This window comes from Gadus morhua, chromosome 10 (assembly GCF_902167405.1).
Source record: "Gadus morhua chromosome 10, gadMor3.0, whole genome shotgun sequence".
In the NCBI taxonomy this organism is placed as follows: domain Eukaryota; kingdom Metazoa; phylum Chordata; class Actinopteri; order Gadiformes; family Gadidae; genus Gadus; species Gadus morhua.
This window is the reverse complement of record NC_044057.1, coordinates 17,225,590-17,242,283: the sequence shown is the minus strand read 5'-3', so window position 1 is coordinate 17,242,283 and position 16,694 is coordinate 17,225,590. Positions and strand designations below refer to the sequence as shown.

The 16,694-nt window shown below is 51.3% G+C and overlaps 1 protein-coding gene across 11 annotated transcripts in view; it reads right to left on the bottom strand.

Annotated features, from left to right (window-relative positions):
• ankhd1 (ankyrin repeat and KH domain containing 1) overlaps window positions 1–16,694 on the bottom strand; it is a 30,384-nt gene that overhangs the window by 2,088 nt on the left and 11,602 nt on the right. For 4 of the 11 annotated variants that reach the window (XM_030367770.1, XM_030367773.1, XM_030367776.1 and 1 more), the window contains exons 8-35: window positions 16,001–16,162; window positions 15,243–15,324; window positions 14,290–14,481; window positions 14,062–14,171; window positions 13,865–13,952; window positions 13,331–13,458; window positions 13,083–13,226; window positions 12,883–12,985; window positions 12,446–12,708; window positions 11,721–12,011; window positions 11,169–11,601; window positions 10,925–11,064; window positions 10,697–10,808; window positions 10,432–10,577; window positions 10,187–10,329; window positions 8,512–8,725; window positions 7,764–7,939; window positions 7,483–7,645; window positions 7,278–7,373; window positions 7,029–7,145; window positions 6,754–6,922; window positions 6,447–6,646; window positions 5,949–6,313; window positions 5,668–5,820; window positions 3,689–3,865; window positions 826–2,467; window positions 487–676; window positions 219–344 (exon numbers count right to left, since the gene is read on the bottom strand). In XM_030367770.1, coding sequence (XP_030223630.1) covers window positions 219–344; window positions 487–676; window positions 826–2,467; window positions 3,689–3,865; window positions 5,668–5,820; window positions 5,949–6,313; window positions 6,447–6,646; window positions 6,754–6,922; window positions 7,029–7,145; window positions 7,278–7,373; window positions 7,483–7,645; window positions 7,764–7,939; window positions 8,512–8,725; window positions 10,187–10,329; window positions 10,432–10,577; window positions 10,697–10,808; window positions 10,925–11,064; window positions 11,169–11,601; window positions 11,721–12,011; window positions 12,446–12,708; window positions 12,883–12,985; window positions 13,083–13,226; window positions 13,331–13,458; window positions 13,865–13,952; window positions 14,062–14,171; window positions 14,290–14,481; window positions 15,243–15,324; window positions 16,001–16,162 — 6,325 coding nt within the window. The remainder of the gene's footprint in view (window positions 1–218; window positions 345–486; window positions 677–825; window positions 2,468–3,688; window positions 3,866–5,667; window positions 5,821–5,948; window positions 6,314–6,446; window positions 6,647–6,753; window positions 6,923–7,028; window positions 7,146–7,277; window positions 7,374–7,482; window positions 7,646–7,763; window positions 7,940–8,511; window positions 8,726–10,186; window positions 10,330–10,431; window positions 10,578–10,696; window positions 10,809–10,924; window positions 11,065–11,168; window positions 11,602–11,720; window positions 12,012–12,445; window positions 12,709–12,882; window positions 12,986–13,082; window positions 13,227–13,330; window positions 13,459–13,864; window positions 13,953–14,061; window positions 14,172–14,289; window positions 14,482–15,242; window positions 15,325–16,000; window positions 16,163–16,694) is intronic. The other 7 variants (XM_030367771.1, XM_030367774.1, XM_030367778.1 and 4 more) reach the window with 4 other exon arrangements.

Genomic DNA, 16,694 nt, shown 5'->3' with positions numbered 1-16,694 from the left:
AGTTTTTACTGGCGGGTTATTTGTTTTTATTATCGCGACTGTCAGGCAATATCCCGAGTTTCAGATCTCAATCATGGGATATTGCCCAATATCCCGAGATAGCGAACCCAATCAAATTGCGCCATCTTAGGAGGTTGACGTGTAGCAAATACTAAAATATGATATCAAAGGTGCATGAGGCAATGTGAAGAGTGGAGCGTAATAGGGAGGACACATACCAGACGTGGCGGCACTCCAGGGGTGCGGGGAGAAGTGCTGTCTGCTGAACGAAGGTGCGCCCACCCCTGTATGCCCATGCAGGAACACGGGGCTTCCAGAGATACTGGTGGCATAGCTGGTCAACGCTGGAGGAACACACACACACACACACACACACACACACACACACAATCAACATCAGCCTGAGCAGAAGCAGCCTTCAGTCAACTGAAGACCTTTGTGTTCTCAGCCGGTATGGGCCAGTCGTGGGCGGCTCCGGATCATTACCGATGGGGCTGTTGACCATCCTCTGGGACGCCGAGCGATAGCCGGGGGCCTTGGAGCCATCCTGTTGTGGGGGAGGCATCATGCTCTCCATCTGGCCCATGCCCATGTAGGCCGTCTGGGCCGAGTAGGACTGCTCTGGAGGCGACCGGGCGGGCAGGTGGCATGCGCCCCACACCTGGTTGTTCCCAACCTGCAGGAAGGTCAGAGAACAGCGGGGAGACAAATGAGTACACAAAACTCATGAAGGCGGTTTAAGGCCTAACTGGACTACTGTACAATTTTAAGTGTCCCATTGCCAAGTGTGAAATGCATTCTGGACCAAAGGAAGCAGACACTCACTTGGTTGTTGTTGTCGAAGATGCTGCTGAAGTTGAAGAGGCCGGCTGGACCGAAGTTGTGCGGCATCTGCTGCTGCTGCTTGCCTTGGTTGGGGCCGTGCTGCATCTGGGAGCCGTTCATCATCCCCAGGTTAGAGGACACCTGGTGGGGGCCGGGAGCCTGGGGAGGCAGGTTGGACTGAGATCCCTGCGTATGCTTAGGCGGCTCTTGCTGCGGATTGAGCGGAACAAACACCGACTGCTGCTGCTGCTGCTGTTGCTGCTGCTGCTGCTGTTGCTGCTGCTGCTGGGCCTGCTGCTGCTGCTGGGCCTGCTGCTGATGCTGGGCCTGCTGCTGATGCTGCTGCTGCTGATGCTGCTGCTGCTGATGTTGTTGCTGCTGCTGCTGCTGCTCCTGGTTGGAGTAGTACTGCCCGGGAGGCTGCATGCGGTGAGAGACCCTGGGGGCCGGCGCGGAGAAGTGGGGTACAGTGTTGTTGGGGTGCGTGTGGGTGTGCGAGAGGACCGGGGCAGGAGCCGTGTGGTGGTGGGAGCCCTGCTGCTGCTGGGGCGGCAGGAGGGGCGGCGGGGCCTCTGAGGACGCCACAGAGGATGGAGGCGGTGCCAGGTGCTGCCGGGGCTCGGGTTTGGGCGGGAGGACCATGGAGGGGGCCGTGAAGGCCGCCGAGCTGATGCTGTCGCTCGCCGAGATGGGCGGGTGCTCCAGGGACAGGGAGGGCTTCTCCTTCCCCTGTGGGCCCATGGCGCCGGACTCCGTCTTGGGCGCCTGGAGGAGGGGCTGTGCGACGACCCCGAGGGGAGGCTGCGAGGCGCCGGGCGTCGCCGCGGCGTGGTGCACCGGAGAGCCCAGGCTGCGCGCCGCGTTGCCGCCGCTCATCCCAGCGGCAGAGATGGGGTTGACGCCGGCGGGCTTCGCGTCGGGGGCGAAGAGCTGTTTCCTGACGGAGGAAGGGGTGGGCCCGCTGGGCTGCGGGTTGTAGGGCGTGGGGTTTGGCGTGTGGGGCGATCCCGGGGCCGGGGACGAGTGGGCGTTGGGCGCGCCGGAGCCGGCGGGCAGGCCCACCGAGCCGGGCTCGCCGTGGGCCGCGGAGCCGGATCGTGCCTGGCCGGCGGCGCCGCTGCTCCCGCCGTTGTGCTTGGGGGAGCTGTTGGCGCTGCCGGGGCTCACGGGCCGCACGGGGAAGGGACCCCATGTGCTGGCCGCCGGCGAGAAGGTGCCTCCGAACTGGGCCATGGGCAGTCGGGGATGCCTGATCTGGTGCATGGTCTGGGCGGCCAGCAGAGCCAGCTGGGGATGCGCGTAGGCCAGCGGCAGGGACACGGGGAAGGGCTGCCTCACTCCTCCCGACAGCCCCTTGCCCATCTTGCCGCTCGCCTGAGAAGACGCTGCGGCGGCGGCGGCGGCGGCGGCGGCAGACGACTGGAAAGAGACGCCCGTGGACGTGACCAGGGAGCTCAGGCCCTTGGGGCCGCCGGCGGAGCCACTGTTGACCCCCGTGGCGCTGGCGAAGGGCACAGAGGAGCTCTTGGAGCCCGGAGCCCGGATGTGGTTGCGGGGGATTAGATCCTCGAGCTCTTTGGCCGGGTCTTGGATCAGAGCGTTGATCAGCTGGACCGCATGCCTTGTAGACTCCGTGCCACCTCTGGGGGGGGAATAAAATTAAACGTTGCATTAAAGATAAAATGTAACTCTTGTTACAATTCAGAGATCTACGGCTAGCTCCCTTAGCTCAGAAGTCCCTTCATTTGTGTTTACTTCAGGAGTTTTGGTAAAATAAATATCTTTGGGAGAGTTGGATCAACCACATTTTCTACAAAGCCTCTATTGTGTTGGACTTGGACAGAAATCGGTTTAAACAAAGTTAAAGTTGGACAAAATGAAATGACACGTGTTCACCACCAGGTGGCCCTGGCTGGGCCTACAGTTGTTAATTGAGACTTATGACGTGCAGCCATGCAACCTTCCAGTCAACTTTCCAAATCAGGTCACTTAAACTGTGTGCCTATGGTTCTATTTCACGTTTCAAAGTGGAAGCATTTTAAATTAACATTGAATTTAAAAGTTATATATAACTGGTGAATGTCAGGGAAGCCAGTAGAGCCAGCCCCTTTACCTGAGTTGACCTCTTTGACCGTGGTGATTCAAAAGGACGAGCTTGGTTTCTTATCATTGCCTACTCTGTAGAAAGATGAATTGCTATGTTTTCCTCTTTCTCCCACTAATTATTTCCAAGGATGTATTCAGCACAGTTTACAGGTAAATGTACTCATGCTGGCATAGTAGGCAACCAAGCTTTCTAATAACATTACTCTGGCATGTTTATCTATGTTTGATTAATATTCAGCAGTGTTTCCTATATAATTGTAATGGTAGATTGCATTAAGTACTATTATTTACTGCATTTCGTTTTTTAATCCTTTTATTTGCCTGAATAATATACATAAAATCCCGGCAGAAAGTGTTATCTTGTTTGTATAAAAAAAATAATAAAATGCAGTTAATAATAAATTGTATGCAATAAAAGTTGCCAATGTCATTGCCAACAGAGAGACCCTTAATTACTGCAGAGTAAGACTTAGAAATGTTCATTGGCAGAATGCCCTCTAGTGGGCAGAATGTTTAACAGTGGCAATGAATAAGCCTGTGTACTATTTTCTGTCAGACATCTGAACACTTGTGGCTGACATATGTAGACCGATATTTCTCAGGCCTTTTCATACATACTGAATCAAGTGCGAGTCAAATAAATCAAACCCCCGGCCCCATGCCTTAAGGACCCCCCCCCCCCGCGTGTCTGAAGGTCTCCAACCCCGGAGAGTCTGGGCAAAGCCTAATCGCTCAGCGGTGGGCGTCTCCCTCCTACCTGATGGTGATCATCCTCTCGCCGTTCTTGTCCTTCTGCTTGTCCACGTCGATGTGCGCCCCGGTGACGTCTTGGATGGCCGTGATGTTGCAGCCGCCGCGGCCCATGATGCGGGACACCACCGAGGCGGGCACCGAGAGCTTCTTGGACCTGGAGGGACACACACCCGGGGGTTTGCTGCGTGAACGTGTGAAGACATGGTGAAACGTGTTAAAAAATAGGAAGTGAAGAGGCACCAGGCAGTTACTTATTTTACGTGGCTTGTAAAAACTGACCCTTTAACAGACTGTGGCGGTGAGGGCATGAATTTAGTGTTTCAGAATTTACAAGACGGCAAAGGGTGGAGGTGGTAAAAAGGCTGCGAGGGAAGGAGGGGGGGGGAACGGTGGCGGCTTTAGGGTTGCCAACTTGTATAGCGGCGTATACAAAACTCCAGAATACCGAAGCTATATAGATTAATAGACCAATCTGTGGAGAATCTTGTCAAATGTGAAATTATATATTGCATTAAACATTATATTCAAATTTCAATCTTACGTTTCGAAAGCCAACTTGCACCATTAGGCCACAGACTGTGAAAGGGTCTCAAGCTCAATCATTCAGTTTACAATAGTCATTTTAATTTCTTCTTCACAAATACAATTCCCATTTTCATGTTACAATTCTAGACATACATGTTCAGCTTATATAACCTCCTTGACCTTAATTGGTTAAATATAGAGGTTTTGGGAAAAAGTATTTTATAAAATGATGTTAACTCAATAGCTAGGCTTTGAGTAAGTCAAGACACCATAATGCTAAGCTCAAACAGGTTTTTTGGACCCTGAAAAAACACTTAACAGGAGGCAACAGGGCGGCAACCTCCAATAAATAGTGTGATGAAATATTTCATAATTTGAACTAGGGCTGTAACGATACACCAACTCATGATTCGGTTTGTATCACGATTTTTGACCCACGGTTCGATACATCCCACGATTCTTTTTAATTTAAAAAGCATTTTATTTAAACAACACTTATATACCAATTAACTTAATGTAATATTTGATAACAAATCATTTGGAACACTGAACAGATTTGAACAGAAAGAATACTATTAAAGTATAGCTAGCTAGTTTGGCTGGTTTAGTCAAATATCCTATTAGCGCTTCTTATTAGGCTATGTAGCTTAAATAATGACATAATCAGGCCATGTAGAATGCAACATGTTTAATAGCCTAACTTTCAATAGAAGGGAAAAGACATGAACGTCTAACATGAACGTCGCAATAACGAGGCATAGTATTACGAGTAGCGTATGTGTGTGCGCGAGAATGTCAGTGTGCGTATGCGTGTGTGTGAGTGACGTCAGCGAGTGAGTGGACGAGCGAGGAGAGCGAGCGGTAGCGTGTGTGTCTAGTGAAGAAGCGAACGAGTCCGGTAGAATGAAATACCCATCCTGTCAATAATCGGTGGCCGCTTCATTCCGACCTATGAGCAGACAAACTGCCGGTTAAATCACACAAAACAATAGAGACAGGGATCACGCAGGCAATTTTTTTCGCGCTTGGCCGACTCTGGATAAATCTCGTTCATATCGCATATGAGGACTTCAACGGCTGTGGAGAAATGCAATCCTCCGTAGCCACGGAGAGCTGTCATCACAGAGAGGGCATCTCGTCACATACTTACGGCATCGATAAGAGGGGGCGCAGTCAGCAGACTATTATTGAGACAAATTATTAGCAAATTTCAATCTGACAATTTGACCGGAGAGAGAAAGGGCATATCGCGCTTCTGCCTTCTCACACCGCGAGACAGGTTCGTGGCTTTGAGTGTCGCGATTACGGTTTCGATACGCGTATCGTTACAGCCCTAATTTGAACATTGAAGATCCAGTTCCTAAAAAGCAAATATTTTTTTAAGTAACTGGATCTTAAAAAGGGTTTGGCCATACTGCTCAGGGCGTGACTCTTGAGGGTGAAACAATGGCGACTGACCTTCGAACCACTTCCTTCCAGCCCTCTTCTCTCTTCTGCCCTCTCTTGGGGCTGGTGAGGCTGAGCTTGCTGTTGGGCGAGGTGACGGGCAGCGACATGGTCTTGAACGGAGAGGGCAGGGAGCTGGTAATCGAATCGCTCATGTCCGGAGCTCTGGAGGGAAAAAAATAACCCCAGATTAGCACTCTATGTAGCACTGAGGAGGGAGCCGGAGTCGTGTAACATTAGTCAAGAGATAGGGACAAAGAGGAGAGGACAGAGCGCGTGCGTCGGTAACTCACCTCTGCGTGGGCTTTGAGATTGAGACGGTGACCTTGTTGTCGGCCTTGCTGTTGATGCTGCTGCTGTGTAACTGAGGGCAGTGCCTCTTCTCCGGGCCGGGCATGGGGCCCTGGGAGTGGAGCGGTGCCGAGAGGGAGGGGGCCGAGCAGGAGGAGGACGAAGACGAAGAGGAAGACGAAGACGAGGCGGACGACGGGAGGTCGGGGAGGTAGTTCAGCTCCTGGCTCTTGCCACCGCTGCTGCTACTCTCGCTGGCGCAGTCGGTGCTGTCCAGGGGGTCCGAGTCGCTGCCGCCGGCGGCACCTCCGCCCCGCGGCTCGCCGTGGATCTTGTTTTTGTCGGCCTTGTGTTGCGCTAGTGCCACCTGGTGGAGGGAAGAGGAAAGACAGGGTTGGTTTTGCTTTCAGTTGCGTCAAGGAAACCTTTATTTAGGATCAACAGTCAGCGTGGATTGTTGACACTATGGCTCCGGCTGCAGTCAATGAAGGAGTGCGTACCTGCGGATCTTGTAATATGATGGGTTCGTTGGGCGAGGAGTCCTTGGTCTTGTTTTTCTTGGTCTTGCGATTAGTGCCCGGAGTGGTGGCGACACTGGGACGTTTCTTGCCGAAGGCGGCGGAGAAGGAGGTGGAGGTGGCGGATATACCGATGGTGGTGGTGGTGGTTGCACTGGGAGGATCGATGGGCACCTCTGTTTCTGAAGGGAGAAAAACAACATGTTTAAAAACCCAGCAACGGGGGTGATTGACCATTTTTCACAGGAAAAGCACAGGGGTGAGACTGGGGGTACGAGGAGGCTCGGACCTTCAGCAGAGTCCTCCTTTGGATCCTGCATCTCAAAGAACTCCTCCTTCGTCTTCAGCTCCTCCTCTTCCTCCTGCTTCCTCTTCTGCTCCTCCTTCTTCTTCTTGCGCTTCTCCTTGCGCTTCTCCCGCTTCACAGCAAGAGCTTGCTTCTTGCTCTCCTCTCTGGACTGTAAGACCACACAAATCAGAGAGCAAGATGAGCACTGATGCCTGCCTTTGTTTTTGGGAAACACACCGCTTGCCAGAGATTGAAAGAGGTTTGTTTGGACTAACCTTCTCCAAGTCCAGCTCCTTGAGAAGGATGCTGGCGTTCTTATTTGCCTCGGCTGCCTGTTGGTCTTTGGCTTTGACGATGGTTTCCATGCATTGGTGGCACTTCTTCAACAGCTCCTGGAACAGGCAAACCAACACATTCGGTTATACACAGTTAGTACACGACAAACAACCATTTAGCCATGGATGCATTAAGCCATGAATTTATGATTGTATTATACATTATTCCCGCCCGTCCCACCCACCCACCTTGTCAGCGATGGTAGCGATATATCGCATGCACTCGATGTCTGAGGGAAACTGGTTGACCTCCTTCACCAGATACTGCACCACCTTGACGTGGCCCTGGGAGAAGAGACAAGAGTCAAGCTGTTAGAGAGGGCCCACCGAGTGCTGCTTCACATGACAGCGTGTTCGCCGCGAGGCTCATTAAAATGAAGGTTAGTGCAGGCACCTTGCGGAAGGCCGCCATGAGCGGGGTGATCTTGCGGTTGTCGGCGGCGTCCACGTCAGCGTTGGCGTGCACCAAGAGCTGCACCACGTCGAAATGACCTCCGTTGGCGGCAAGCCATAGGGGCGTGTTCCCTTTCTTGTTGCGCACGTCGATGTGTGCACCCCTGTGAAGTTGAGGGGACAGAGTAAGTAGAGGTAGCAGGGCACACTAGTCAGCTTCATGACGTGACCATGAAGGGAAAAAAAATAATCGCTGATTTTGGGTAATCTGATGGCACCGACCTGTTGATGAGAAGCTCGCAGAACTTATAGTGGCCTTTGTCCGCCGCGATGGTCAGAGCCGTGTCTCTGGACGAGGGGACCGGCGGGGCGTTGACGTCAGCTCCCTTATCCAGGAGCACGCGGCCCACCTCAGCGTAACCACCCGAAGCAGCTTCCATAAGAGGGGTGAGCCCAGTCTGCAGGCAGAGAGCGGTGAGGATGATCCGGTCAGCCAGGGGATGGACGGATCATAAGACAGCCAAAACTAGTGATGCACCGATTCATTGGCCACCATCGGACGATAAACGCCCTAATTACACGTGATTGGACGATAAACGCCCCCAAAAAAAAACACCTGATCGGACGATTTTCTGATTTCATTGGCCCATCACGCGACTCAAAAACGGTTGCGCGCAAGACAAGTCATCATTAGGGCCAATTACTGAGGCCGTTATGTTATCCTGCATTAACATAATTCATCTTGATATAATAATTTCATCTTGATTTGTTGATCTCGGTTAGACGCAATAACCGCCCTGCATCCAACCAGGCTTCATTCCTCACGTGTTTATCTTTTTGATTTTTTAGGTTTGCGCTTAAAGTAGTCAACCTTGACTTGTAGTTATCCACACGCACTTGTAACATTCAGCCAATAGTATCAAGAAACGTTATAAAAAGATTATCGATAACCTATGCCGATGGATTAATAATTGATAACCATCCACCAAGCCAACATCTCAAGTGTCACATGATCTCACGGGGGCCCCACCTTAGCCCGATGCTCCACGTTGGCCTTGCGGTCGAGCAGGAGGCTGACCACCTCGGCGCGGCCCTGGAAGCAGGCCAGCGTGAGCGCCGTGTTGCGGTTGGTCTCGATCTGGGCGTTGATGTCTGAGCCCATGTCCAGCAGCAGCTTCACGGCGGGCACGTGGCCGTTCATGGCCGCCAGCATCAGAGGGGAGATGCCAAGCTTACTGCCAGTCCTGAAGAAGGGGGGCGGGCGGAAGAAGGACAAGTTCAGTTACTGCAAGTTCAGGTTCACACAGGTCTGTAAATAGACCCAAAACACAATATACCAACAGAGCAGGAAGGCTACGAGTAGATGGTGGCCTTAGGTAATAGGTAGGAGCAGCAGGTAATAGTTAGAATGTCAGTGTTGCCCCTACATGCATCAAGTCAGGGTCCAAAATGAAAACCTGCCACCAGCAAATTAGGTTTGAACATTTGGCAGGTAAAAAATTAAAAGCATAGGAAAACAATTGCATCCAGCAGTGGCGCAGCGTCGCTCCTGGATAAGTAGCGTCACTGTATCAGTGTCAGAGTTCTGACAGCAAAGAAGTGTTATGCTATAAAATAATAGAAAAGGCATGGCGATACCAAGAGGCTTTATCTCTTTGATGGCTTCAGACTTAGAAAGATTATTGCCGCGTTTCCACTGCAGGGTGCGGAACGGATCGGATCGCAAAGGTGCGGTAGGGAGGGGGCGGTATAGCCCAGCTCAGTTCCGAGGACGCGTTTCCACTGCCTACAGTACCCTTGGTGGTAGGCCGGATGTCGATCGCCGCGGCAGCTACGTAAACATCGTAAACAACGTCTTCCTCCCCAAGAATGCAGACGAACGTCTCCACCTCTTTGTTCGCCCAATCAAGCTTTTTACGCGCATGTTAATTGTAAAGAATAATACCTCGAGGCTACTGTTTGTTTGTTTTTATCCCCGCGTCGCCCGGAAGTGGCGATTATGTCGACCAATCAACGGAGGGGGGGTGTAGCTAGAATTTCTCGGGACCCTTTCAGGCGTCTGGTCTCGTTTGCGGTACCCCAACGGAGGAGTCCCGAGAACGGGGCCGGAACGGGTACGGCAAAGTCCGGGTCACGCCCACTTTTGGCAGTGGCCCGACCCGCACCTTTGCGATCCGATCCGTTCCGCACCCTGCAGTGGAAACGCGCCATATGAGAAAAAGTAACAACCAGTGACTTAAAAGTTACCTTATTAGTTATTACAGTATAACGGAACCTGTAATATCGCAATGGGATGGCTAGAAAATGCCACTAAACTGTATTTGCACCAACACCATTGCTTTCGACGTTTCCTTGCATGGTATCTCTTGTTACGTTAGGTTTCTATACCATTGGAGGAGCCATTTCTGTTGGAATGAACTAGAGCAAAACACGAAAGCTGCTCTACATCCAAATAGTTTTTGTAGTAAATTCAGATTTCCTTGTTCAATTCCATGGTCCACTCAGACCATTTAGGGCACAGTAATATTATTTATGTTCCTCACCTGGAGTTAATCTCAGAGCATCTCATATGTCCATGTTCCTCTCCTCAAGTTAATCTCATATGTCCATGTTCCTCTCCTCGAGTTAATCTCATAATATCTCATATGTCCATGTTCCTCACCTCGAGTTAATCTCACAACATCTCATATGTCCATGTTCCTCACCTCGAGTTGATCTCCGCCCCGGCGTTGAGGAGTATCTTGATGATGTTGACGTAGCCTCCAGATGCGGCCAGGCTGAGGGGAGTGTAGTCTGAGACGTTACGGTGCTCCTTATTGGCTCCCCGCAGCAGCAGCAGCTCCACCACCTGACCAGGGCAAGACACACGGTTGGCCACCAGGGAAAACCGATACGGGGAAATTTTTTATCTTTCTGGTCTTGAAATGTTAAGGTTTCCGCCGATACTCACCTCCTGGCGTCCTCCCGAGCACGCTAGGGAGAGTGGCGTGTCTTTGGTTCTCTCCGACTGCGCCTCGATGTCGCCCCCTTTGTCCAGGAGGACCTCCACCACGCCGACGTGTCCAGCGGTGGCGGCCAGGATGAGAGGCGTGAAGCCTGGAACGGTGCATGGTTCACATGATTTACATTATGGTGACGTAGAAATCGATTGCCCTTTGCGGCATTAATGTGTGCGTTATCATGACGTTGCTACGAATACTCGTTCTTACGCTCACCTTTCTTGTCCCGGTGCTCGATGTTGGCTCCGCGGGCGATAAGGACGGACACAAGCTCCTCGTGGCCGCCGGCACAGGCCAGCGTCAACGCGGTGTCGTGGTTGCTCTCCGTCTGCAGGAGGAGAGACGGAAGCGATGAGAGGGGACCGGCCACCGTAACTCGTAATGCACCGGTACATGCATCGCGTCTTGATTGGTTCTGGAGTGCTCGGCGGTGTGTCGGCTTACGTGTGCGTCGATGTCAACGGAAGGGTAGAGGGGCAGTACGGAGGGAGGGGAGGCGATGTTAGCGGGCGTCTGCGTGGGTGGCTGTGACAGGGGCGTGGGCGAGGTGGTAGTGTTCAGCATGGGCACACGGCTGCTGACCGCTGCAACGCAACAACGGGACAACACACAAATCAGTCACTTCCAGCCCGTCGGACCCAGTGTGGCGGACGCACACCGGCGACGGCCGCGAGGCTCGCGTACCCACCTGCCATGATGTCGTCGAGCGTGTCTGTGAGCGTCTGAGCGGGCGTGGCCACCATGAGACCGTCCGGAGCCTGCTGGGCCAGCATGCCGGCGCTGAGGCCGGCGAGCTGCTGCTGGCCCGGCGGCTGCTGGCCGAGCATGTGCTGCCCGACCAGCACCCTCTGCAGCTCGGGGCTGGCGCTGCCCGGGTAGTCCGCCGGGTTGTACTCCGGCAGGGGCTGGATGGGAACGAAGACGGTCTGGAGAGGGGGCGGAGGGGGCTGGGACACGGGCGACGGCGGCAGGGGGGGCTGCTGCCCGTCCCTGTAGAGGATGGTGTCCACCTGAGGCAGTTTGGCGTAGTCTTCTCCCTCCACCTCTTCGTCTGAGCCCTCGTCCTCTTCATCGTCGTCCTCGTCGTCATCCTCGTCCTCTTCCTCCTCGTCCTCCTCGTCCTGGGAACCACAAACAACATAGATTGGATGCCGCTACATCGACCACTTTAAAAAACGGCATTCGACGTATACAAAGTTTTTTTTATAGACAACAGGATAATATCTCAACGGGTCTTCACCTCCTCCTCTTCCTCCTCATCCTCCACCGCCAGCTCATCCTTCTCCCCGTCCCGGTTGGCCTCCTCGTCCGTGTCTGAGCTGGTGTGCGTTAGGGCCCCTGCTGGGATCGGGAGGGAGCCGGTGGAGGTGCTCCCGGGCCCCGGACCAGGCCCCTGACTCTGGCCCGCCTCCTGCTCCTCCTTCAGGCCCTTGGCCTCCATGTACTCTTTGGTGAACTGCTGCTGGGTCTTCAGCTGCAGCTGGCGCTCAACCTTCTGCAACTCCTTCAGGATCTTCTTCTTCTTCTGCACCTAACCAGGCAGCAGCCAGATATCAATCTCCAAACGCCCAGACATTTTAATTTGGAGCCATAGCCTAGCCCTAGTCTAGCCAGACTAGGGCCGTAATTCTCTACTTGGATTCTATTATGTAAAATAAACGCCATTAGATAATAATTAATTGAATTTATATAGCGCTTTTCTAGACACTCAAAGACGCTTTACAGTGAAGGGGGGGACCTTACTAACCACCACCAGATGTGTGCATTAGCTTAGCTCCTTTTGAAAAGAACTAAGTTATATTCTTTGTCAATATTTAGATTTACTATTTGATCACATTAATTATATACCCATTCATATATTTTTATAGATGGGGTCTGGAATTCTTTAATATGGTTGACACTATGTTCACATCAACTTAAAAAATAAGGTATTTTAGCTTTACATCGCATGGAGGGGGATATTACCTGCTCCTCTCTGCTCTTCTTCAACTCCTCGATCTTGTCTTTGGTGAGAGGCTCCCCCTGAATGAGCTCAAGAGACTGCAGCTGGGCCTTTTCAATGGCGCTGATCCTCTGGCCGAGCTCATTCAGCTTGCCCTCCGTCTCCTCCACGATGCACTCCAGGGGCTGGCACAAGTGGAAGGGAGGTAGGGGCTCCGTCTCGGGCCCCCTGCCCATCGTGTTGGGGCAAGAGGGCTGGAGGGCAGCCTGTCTCTGTTTGGACACGCCTGACGGGGAGACCACAGGGGGTGAAACGTTTAGGATTGACACAGTGGGGCACCGGAAGGTCATGGAGGCAGCATTGATTACCGAGAGACGCGTGAAATGCATTGGCTGGATTCAAACGGGACAATTCAGGTTCTTCAGGGTGAAAATGGCAGAGAGGGGATTTTGCTCGTCACCTTTGCTGGAGACGGGTGGAGGCGTAGCGATGTTTGATGGGGCTCTGTCAGGCTCCTGGGGAGGCACCACCATGGCCAGAGCTTGGAATGGGACACGAGGAACCTAAGCGAAAGGGGAAAGCGTCATCAGCCCCGCCCTTCTAAAGAGTCCACAGAGCAGCTCTCGCACTGGAGGCAAGGGGAAGGACGGCTGGGGTTACCTGAGAGGCGTCTTGCGAGGGGGGCGTGAGTTGGGAGAGGTCAGGCGCTGGGACAGAGAGGATGTTGTTGGGATAGTCCAACAGGTAGGACACCACATTCGTGTGGCCTCCTTTAGCAGCTTCGATCAGCATGGTGGAGCCGTCCTGCAAGCGAGACACACGCGGTTTTAAAAGGTGCGCCAACCAGAGCCCGTCCGGTCCTTAGATGGGCGGCTACGAGTCACTTTAAAGACGCGTCCGTCAGTCACCTTCAGTCTGTGGGTGGGATCGGCACCGTGTGCCAGCAGCAGCTCCACCACGGCTAGGTGTCCACCAGCGCAGGCCAGAGAGACCACTGTGTGGTCGTTGTTGGCCGTGGCTCTGTTCACGTTAGCACCTACACACACAGGGGGACAGCAGGGTTAAAACGGCCCATCGGTGAATACAACGAGGAGATCGGCATCGACTCTCTTCATAACAAGAAGGGTTTACCTTCTTAATGGTCAAAAACCAAATGCAGCATTTTTTGTTTGAGAACTCCTAAACTGGCAATAATAAGGTAATGATACCCTCAGAGGAAGTTCAATTAAAATGTAATAAAGATAAGAGTAATAAATTATGATTTATTAAATGATAAATTCAGGGGTCACCATCTCCAAACTCGCTGTTCTGACCGGCTTCTAAAATAAAACCAGTTGTAAAATAATTTAAACTGGAACATTCTGAACCCAATAAGCTCTTAACACTAAATCTTCATTGTAATGGATTTGCATGCACTTCTGTGGCGTGTTCCAGCAGCTGACCTTTACTGATGAGGAACTGTACTGTGCAAAGGTGTCCGGCCCTGGCAGCCTTCATCAGGGGAGTCCTTCCCCCTTCAGACTCGTGTTCCTGGACCACAGAGAGCAACGACAACACGTTAGCCCAAACCAAAGACAACACTAACTAATAAAGAGGGACAAACAAACCAAGGCACAGATGAAAGGGCTTGACGCGTTACCAGGTTGGCTCCGGCCTGCAGCAGTACATCCGCCACGTCTGTGTGTCCGTTCTCACATGCGTACGTTAGAGCCGTGTCACCCGTCGCCGTGGTAGCGTGAACGTTTGCCCCTGGGAGACAGAGGAAGTGAGATTCATGCGAGCGGTCACTGGGTGGATTCTTCTTTCTTCGGATTTACAGAAACTGAGCTCTTCAATGGTTCTCGTGGTTCTGGTGGCCTGTACCCACCTGCCGTCAGAAGGTATTTGACCAGCTCCAGATGGCCCTCCTGCGCAGCCTCCATGAGGGGCGTGGAGCAGCCCAGCTCGATGTCAGCTCCGGCCTTGATGAGGAAGTCGGCCACCTCCAGGAAGCCTCCGCAGCAGGCCAGGGTCAGAGCAGTCTCCTGGGTCTCCTCCGTCTGGGCGTTGATGTTTGCACCTGGTGATCAACGCACAGGGAGAATTGGTCAGTTTTATACCCTCGATCATCCATGTACGGAAGGGGGTATAGCAACAGGAGAATTGCAACCCTACGGTTGTGCAGTCAATAGCAATGTGTTGCGATACAAAATGTGACTTTAACTTTGTATACATAAATGTAGCAGTCATTAGTTCCCTCAAAAAAAGTGAAAGAAGTCCGTTCTGGCCATACAAACCAACGACATCCTTGCTTGCCTTCCTCTGAAAGAGTACTTCCATTTAATTAGGCTACATAAATTAACTCATAAATCATAACTGCATTCACTCATTAGTCAAGTTGGACCTCTAGCTAGCATGTGCCATCCGAGTTATTAAGAACGCAGTGTGCCCTAGACCTGTTATCCAAGACGATCAGATTTCATTACCGTCGTGTCATTACTGCTGTGCAGTATACAAACTAGAACGGGTGCCAAGATTACAAGAACAATATCTTATCAGATGTACTCTGCATGTAGGAGTGAAGTGGTTGGGATGTTCTATTGTTATGACATCCCTTTTACTTTATACTAAATCATTTGAATAAATAAGCCAACATGTGGACATGAAACTGACAATCACATTTATTGGTGAGATGTTAAACTCCGGACCTCCACTGATATATATGCAAAAATGACGTATAGGTTTACAGTAGAAAATCTTAACATTCAAAGATAACCCTTTAGAATCAACAGTGTAGATTACGCAACAATGTGGCGTGTCACATAAGGGTTTTGTGTTTACCCTGAGCGAGTAGTAGTGCCACCATCTCCTCATGGCCCTCCCTTGCAGCTTCCATCAGCGGTGTGTAGCCCTCATCGTTCACCTGCACACAAACACAAGCAACGTGAGCAGTGAGACTACTTAGAGGCAGGAGGCACGAGATCTGCAACGTCTTGTTTACATGCATACATAAACATGTTGATCTAGAAAAGCACCCTTGCAATGTTTAGGAAAATAACGTCATTATTAATTTTAATTTACTTGAAACAAATGCAATGAAATAAAAACAGAATCAAGAATGCAAGCTGGTTGGTAATCTCTTCTCCGGTATTACTACTATAGTGTAGCAGAACTTCTGGAGGGAGACGCCACAGAGCTGGGCCCGAAAACTAAAACAGTAAGAAGCGGAGGAACGCCCAATACAATGGATTAAACAATAATTTCCCTCGGGATAAATAAAGCATCTTGAATCTTGAATCTTGAAAAGTATACCAAGCCTTCAGAAAGGGATTTTAATGTGCATTCCTACCGTAGGCAGTCAACACAGTGTTGATTTGAAACCTATACATACACATTTTAACAGTTTACTACTGCTGGCAGAGTTTGAGTTCGCCAATTACAAGCTTGCGGAGCACAGCGCAAGAAAATAGTTGTTTGAAACAACAATGAAGCAAAACATTGTGAAAACCCACACCCACTTAGACTTCAGCTCTACTGCCGTCAGACTGTAGATATTTATCTAAAGTCTGGTTTGTGAGTCTAAATAGTTGGTGACTTACTTCCTCCAGGTTGGCTCCTCTCTCTATGAGCAAGGCAGCCAGCTCAACGTGCCCTCCGCATGCGGCCAGAGTGAGGGGGGACTCGAAGGAGTCGGCCGGCATGTTGACCTGCGCACCGCTGTCTAACAGCAGCCGGGCCACTTCCACATGCCCGTCCTGGGACAGCGGAGAGAGACACACAAAGAGCGCAAAGATAAGCACCTGAAGCTAGAGATGGACGTGATGTTCAATGCTCTACCGTAGTTTATGGTGGAGATGGACGTTACGGCAATGTTCAATGCTCTACCGTAGTTGGGGTAGAGATGGACGTGATGTTCAATGCTCTACCGTAGTTTATGGTAGAGATGGACGTGATGTTCAATGCTCTACCGTAGTTTATGGTGGAGATGGACGTTACGTAATGTTCAATGCTCTACCGTAGTTTATGGTGGAGATGGACGTTACGCAACGTTCAATGCTCTACTGTAGTTTATGGTAGAGATGGACGTTACGGAAACGTTCAATGCTCTACTGTAGTTTATGGTAGAGATGGCCGTTACGGTAATGTTTTCAATGCTCTCCGGTAGGGCCTAAAAAAAAATTTTGTTTGGTTCCGGTTTCCGACCAACCCTGTCAATTTATGTGCGACCCAAATTATTTTATGAGTTTTATAAAAAAAAAAATAATAATAATAATAATAATTTTTATGTAATTA